General features: G+C 35.4%; 2 protein-coding genes across 3 annotated transcripts; one reads left to right on the forward strand and one right to left on the reverse strand.

Annotated features, from left to right (window-relative positions):
* The first annotated feature begins 242 nt into the window (after window positions 1-242).
* On the forward strand, window positions 243-3,243 carry LOC108487181 (uncharacterized). Of its 2 annotated transcripts, XM_017791449.2 has the most exons (9): window positions 243-589; window positions 672-720; window positions 844-932; window positions 1,022-1,078; window positions 1,175-1,237; window positions 1,334-1,399; window positions 2,026-2,112; window positions 2,279-2,372; window positions 2,478-3,243. In XM_017791449.2, exons 1-9 carry the CDS (start codon window positions 485-487, stop codon window positions 2,966-2,968), a joined length of 1,101 nt encoding a protein of 366 aa, XP_017646938.1. In that variant the 5' UTR covers window positions 243-484; the 3' UTR covers window positions 2,969-3,243. The 2 variants fall into 2 exon arrangements, with proteins under 2 accessions (XP_017646938.1, XP_052876674.1); XM_053020714.1 differs by having other exon boundaries at window positions 294-589; window positions 2,279-3,243.
* A 1,013-nt stretch (window positions 3,244-4,256) lies between these two features.
* Window positions 4,257-5,155, reverse strand: LOC108488503 (uncharacterized). Its single transcript, XM_017792779.2, has 3 exons — window positions 4,932-5,155; window positions 4,703-4,836; window positions 4,257-4,610 (listed from the first exon to the last, which is right to left on the reverse strand). Exons 1-3 carry the CDS (start codon window positions 5,105-5,107, stop codon window positions 4,537-4,539), a joined length of 384 nt encoding a protein of 127 aa, XP_017648268.1. The 5' UTR covers window positions 5,108-5,155; the 3' UTR covers window positions 4,257-4,536.
* Window positions 5,156-6,132: the final 977 nt, after the last annotated feature.

The raw sequence follows: 6,132 nt of genomic DNA on the forward strand, positions 1-6,132 counted from the left end.
TAGCCATAAAGTATTACAAAACCCATAATTAACCTTTTGTGTTGCAAGCCACTTATTTTTCCATGAGAACCTCTTTCAGTACATAACCGTCCCATTATTATGTTAAGGTTTATCTTAACAGATCATCTGTATAATATATATTTCTATTTTTTCTTAAGTTTATAGATTAAATATGCGAATAAAATAAGAATATATGAACATTGTTATATTTAATTAGCAGAAAATAATAAAAAATTCAAATTGGGCCTCAAATTTCAATCCTCATACGAGGTGTTCAAAATCACAAGGCCGACACTGGAAACTTGAGAAGCCCATTGCTGAAAACTGGGCCAAGGTAGGCCATCGACGAACGCCGCCCTTCTTCACTTGAGACACTCTTGTAATCCCTTAGGGCAGAGATCTCCAGAAAACTCGAAAAAACGGTCTAATCGGGGTTTTAGCGGAAGAAGAATCAAGAGAGAAAAAGGAGGGAAAAGCAAAGCAAATGACAACGCGAATCGCTCCAGGAGTTGGAGCGAACTTGCTTGGTCAACACTCCGCCGAGAGGAACCAAGACGCCACTGCTTATGTCGGCAATCTCGATCCTCAGGTTCTCATTATTTTCCTTCCTCTCTCTTTTACCTCATGCCTTTTTGTTGTACTCTTTGAAATCTTTTACTTGCTTTTTTTAGGTATCTGAGGAGTTATTATGGGAGTTATTTGTTCAAGCTGGTCCTGTTGGTACGTTTAATAATCATAAGTTTTTGAATTTGCTTTACTGTTAAAGCTTCTGAGGTTTAAGTTTAGTTCGAACATTTCTTTTGAATTGATTGAAAACGCATGGGATTCTTTCTATCATTTCAGTTAATGTTTATGTGCCGAAAGATAGAGTGACTAACTTGCATCAAGGATATGGATTTGTCGAATTCCGAAGCGAAGAAGATGCTGATTATGTATGCCTTAGTCCTTAATGAATTTTCAGCCTTTCGGTTCTTTTTTTTTACTATTTTAAATAATTTGATTTATTTGTTTGGATTTATAGGCTATTAAGGTACTCAACATGATTAAGCTTTATGGCAAGCCCATACGTGTAAATAAGGTATGGAACTCGACAGGAGCAATGTTGCATTTCTTTTAGCTAAAAGAAACGTTATTTTCATTGACTCTTATGGTTTTCTATTTTGATTGATTTCAGGCGTCTCAAGATAAAAAGAGCTTAGATGTTGGAGCAAACCTTTTCATAGGGAACCTTGACCCTGTAAGTATTAGTATACTATTAGAAGCATAGAGATGCAATGACATGAAGTCCTAGATTTCCTGTTTTAACTTAATGATTCTTGGGTTTTACTTGCAGGACGTGGAAGAGAAACTTTTGTACGATACTTTTAGTGCATTTGGAGTCATTGTTACAAATCCCAAGGTACTTGCTTGCTGATTTCTTTTTACTATTTCATTCTATCTCATGGTAAACCATAGATAAATTAGCTCAGCTTTCTCCATATGTGGAAGTGCATGCCTACATGTCTTCATTTGCTTGTTTAGTTATTGATGCTTTGCTGCTTTTTGACTTCAAATATAATTAATCAACTATTGCACCAGTTAAAGAATATGAAGTTTGTGGGTTGAACTAAAGTGTTTTCCATCATAACTTTATTCATGATTAATGATGAGATGAAGTTGAACGGACCTGTGATATTGACAGAGTAGGGTGGCGTGTTTTTGTTCTGAGCAGCCACATTTTCTAAGTTAGTATCAGCTTTGAATATATCTGCATGGTCATGTGATGGCATAATCTACTAGATGGACTGGCATATCTTTTCTTTTTCATTTTTTTTTTATTTTTTGTTTTCCGGAGAACTGAATGATACTAAAACTAATACTGAATCCTAGTCTCGTTCTGCTTATCTCTTGAAAGTCGTCGATAGTGTGCTCAGAAAGTGAATAAGAAGTTAACTAGATATTTAAAATATTTCAATGTTTCCCATCATTTGGGTTATTATGCACTCTTTTTGTCAGTGAGTTCTGATGATCACTTTCTGATATCAGATAATGAGAGATCCTGAGACTGGAAATTCACGCGGTTTTGGATTCATCAGCTATGATTCATTTGAGGCATCTGATGCTGCTATTGAGGTATGTTTGCAATGCCACTTGCATGCTATTTGCTACTCAGAATAGCATTTTTTATTGTTGTTATCACTGCTTCAATGGAATGTGAATATGTGATGTGATCACAGTCTACATGATTGACTTGTTTCATATATCTTGCAAAATATGTTTACTTTCTCTTCGACTACAGGCAATGAACGGCCAGTACCTCTGTAACCGTCAAATAACAGTTTCTTACGCATATAAGAAAGACACCAAAGGGGAGCGTCATGGCACCCCAGCAGGTTCATTTTTTCCTTTTTTACCACACCTGATCTTACCTTGTAGTTCCATTTCTATTACTATTATTGGTTTGGTATTTAGACTGAAACTTTTTCCTTGTAACACAGAGAGGGTTTTGGCAGCAAGCAATCCAAGTTCCCAGAAGAGCAGGCCCCATACTTTGTTTGCGAGTGGACCTCCAACACTTCCTTCTGGTCCCCAGGCCAATGGTGGTATAGGAGCACCGGTGCCGCCACGACCTTTTCCAAATGGCACTGTTCCTCCTGGCCCTATGCCAGTAGCACGGCCTCCACCCCCTCAAAATGTTCCCTACCCACAAATGCAGCTTGCCGGACAATCACCTTGGCAGGGTCAGCCACAGCATCTTGGACAACAAATTCCACCTCCAGTCATGCCTCCTCCTGCAATGCAGTACAGGCCACCTCTGCCAAACATGCCACCACCACCACCCCCACAATCAGTATCTGGTCTTTCAAGGCCTCCGCCACCAATGGGAATGGGAGCACCACATGGTTGGCCGCAACAGCAAATGGGTGGAAGGCCTCCTATGTCCCAAATGTCAATGCCACCCCCTCCCCCACCACCTTCTGCAAGTTGAATTATCCCAACTACTGTTTTTCTTCGTTCAGCACATGCAGTGCATTTTTATTTCTAGCGGTAATAGAAATGATAAATGTGGATCGTACTCTATTGATGTATTAATATCCGAAAATTAGACTCCTAAATTTAATCGTTCGTTCAATGATTGGTAAACATTTTTTGTTCACCAAAGCATGATCGTTTCATTGCAGATCAAAGCTTTTTCTTCTTTCAATGTGTAAAATAACGTACATATGTAATTTGAGTTCAATCAAGTATCCTTTAATTCTTTTATGGTTTCTGCCATGCTTCACGTAAATTAGAGTAAACATTTAAGAGTCAAAATATACTCTAGATTCTCATATTTTTCATTTTTTTATTTAATTTCAGTACTTTCGTTTGCAAGGTTTCCTTTTTACTTTCTCCATTTAAATTTAAATGTTAATACATTTAAAATTCTTTTATTAAATTTATCATCGAGTAATAATTACTTAATAATCATGTAATAAAAAATAATATTGCTATGATCTTAAATTTAATAAATACTTGTAGTAATATTAACTATTCTTAAAAATTCACAGTTAAAATAAAATAAGTTAAATACATTAAAAATTAAAGTACTAAATTATATGAAAAATTAATTCCCAAAGAAAATTGAAATTTCATTATTATTATATAATATTAATAAAAATAAAAATACATACATGTCAGCATTTTAATTATAATAACATATCTAGGTTAACTATTCCATTATATAAAATATAATGTAAGAATAATATAAAGATCTCATTATTGTAAAATTTCAATAAAAAGTAAAAGCTTGTGTATTTAAATACATGTACATAAACATTTTAATTAAAACGAAATGTTTATATTAAAAGTTGAGTTATCAAAAATTAAATTTAAAAATAAAAATAAGATGACAAAATCAACACTATTAAAATTTTCGATTAAATTCTTTGATATGGTATTTTAAAACATAAAAACAATTAATTATATAGTAATAAAAATAATGTGAAAATAATAATTAATTTTTAGTAAAAACCATTCGAAATCATCATTGAAATATATAATTTTCTATTAGAATAGTATTATTAAAAAGTTTATATTAATATTTTGATTTAAATATTTAAATCAAAAAATTAAAATTGGAGCATTTTCTAAAAAAATGAAAAACCACGTCTGAGTTTGAAAAAAATTCAACTCGATCAAATCGAAAAGCTGGGCTCATTTAGAAGTTAGTATGTGAAATTATATCAAAATTAAAATATAAAAATAAAATCTAAAATTTGAGCGGAACATGGAAATTAGAAGGATAGAGCTGAAATTTAACCATTAATTTATAACGTAAAAAGAGCAAAAAAAACAATAGACGGGTGATGGAGGAAGGCTTTAGGGCTTTCACAGATACAGCTAAAGATGTTTGTTTAGGAGAAAGTTTGGTAACAGCTTAAGCCGTGTAATAACCCTTACATATATAGAACTGCAGTAAAAAACTGAAGATAATAAACTAATGCAAGGTAAGGCGCACATGAAACAAAATGGAGGAGGGTACTTGTGAACATAGTTGGGTTTTCCATCCATGAGTTAAGAGGAAGCGTGAGTTTGATTCCTGGCTTTCTCCTTCTCCTTCACTTCACTCCCCTGCGTCTTGTCATAAGCTTCATGCATTGCACCCACCCACAAATCAAATACAGTTCAATTAAAACAAGTTTTACTTACTACTACCTAACCATTCTACTCTACTACTAACCTGGGTGACTTCCATGAATCTCCTTGTTTTTTTTTATGTCAGATATACTCTCGTTCTCTCCATAAATTCCTCCAAATCCTTCTTCATCTGATCTCGTAGCATATCCCTCTCCGAATGACTCAGACATGACATCCCTTAACACATGAAACAAACAGTTTCAAAACCACTAGTAGTAGTAGTAGACATGGGAAGAAAAAGAGAAGCAACATCTTCATTAATATATTCTAACCCAGGTTTTTGTTCAGGCTTTTCGTCTTTCTGCTCCATGCTTTCTGGTTGCTTGGAACAACTTGTGATGATTGGCCTGAAGCTGATCACTGAACTTTTATGATGACTTAAAGAAGCTCGCAGAGATGGAGTGAAAACTGCTGGTGGCTGAGCTCGAACCGATCGGATGGCTTTCATTTCCGCCTATCTTCTTTCGGGTTGTGAAATTATTGAACATTGTTTACTTAAAAGGACAATACTAGAAACCTTCTTTCTTGTTATGTTAAGACACGTAGAAAATGTTAATGGACAGGTGTGGAGTGTAGGAAATGTAGCTTCTGATGAATGTCCATGACCCAGATGGCACTCGAGGAGGGCCAATGAAATATACGGGTTCTACAGAAACCACTAGTTGCCGACACTTAGGCCTCTAATATTTCGACAAGGAACGGTGTGAACCAAGCCTGATGGATGAAGTAGGCAATCTCGGACATTAATTAAAGGGAAAAAGGATTATGATAAACGAAATAAAAAATTAAGGGTAAAGGAAAGGTGAGTTTCTGTCTGTTGACGGAAACAAAAACGACAAGGCCCATTGGAAATTGAGAAGAAATTAAAGTGACTCATTGGTGCTCGAAAAAGAAGGCCCAATATACATGGTTTAGCTGGATGGAACTTATTGCCCGAATTAAACAAAACATTCACAAAACTTGGTCTCGTGCACGGAGCTACACCGCCGTGGAAAGGAAAATGTGACAATGAGGAAATGGCGAAGGACAAGGAGGGAGGGCCTCCTAACCCCTACAAGTTTGGACTTACATTTGTTACCGTTAATGGAGGCCTTTGCTCTTGTAAATCAAAATTGATACTAGGAATTCTTCCTTCATTAGAGACAAGCCACTGTCATTGTAAATGCACTAGAGGGTTGATATTGGTGGTTGGTGCCTTTTTAGGCTTTGCCTTTAAGCGTGACCTCTGTTCTTGAGTGCTTGACTCTGTGTTCACTTTCATTGATCGGCAACTCCTTTGCTTTGCTTCTTTTGTATTATATTTTAACCTTGTAAATCAAAATTGATACTAGGAATTCTTCCTTCGTTAGAGACAAGCCACTGTCATTGTAAATGCACTAGAGGGTTGATACTAGTGGTTGACGCCTTCCAGGCTTTACCGTCAAGCATGGGCTCTAATCTCTAATACTAGCAATTCCTTAGTATCAATTCCTA

Source organism: Gossypium arboreum, chromosome 10, assembly GCF_025698485.1.
Source record: "Gossypium arboreum isolate Shixiya-1 chromosome 10, ASM2569848v2, whole genome shotgun sequence".
NCBI lineage: Eukaryota > Viridiplantae > Streptophyta > Magnoliopsida > Malvales > Malvaceae > Gossypium > Gossypium arboreum.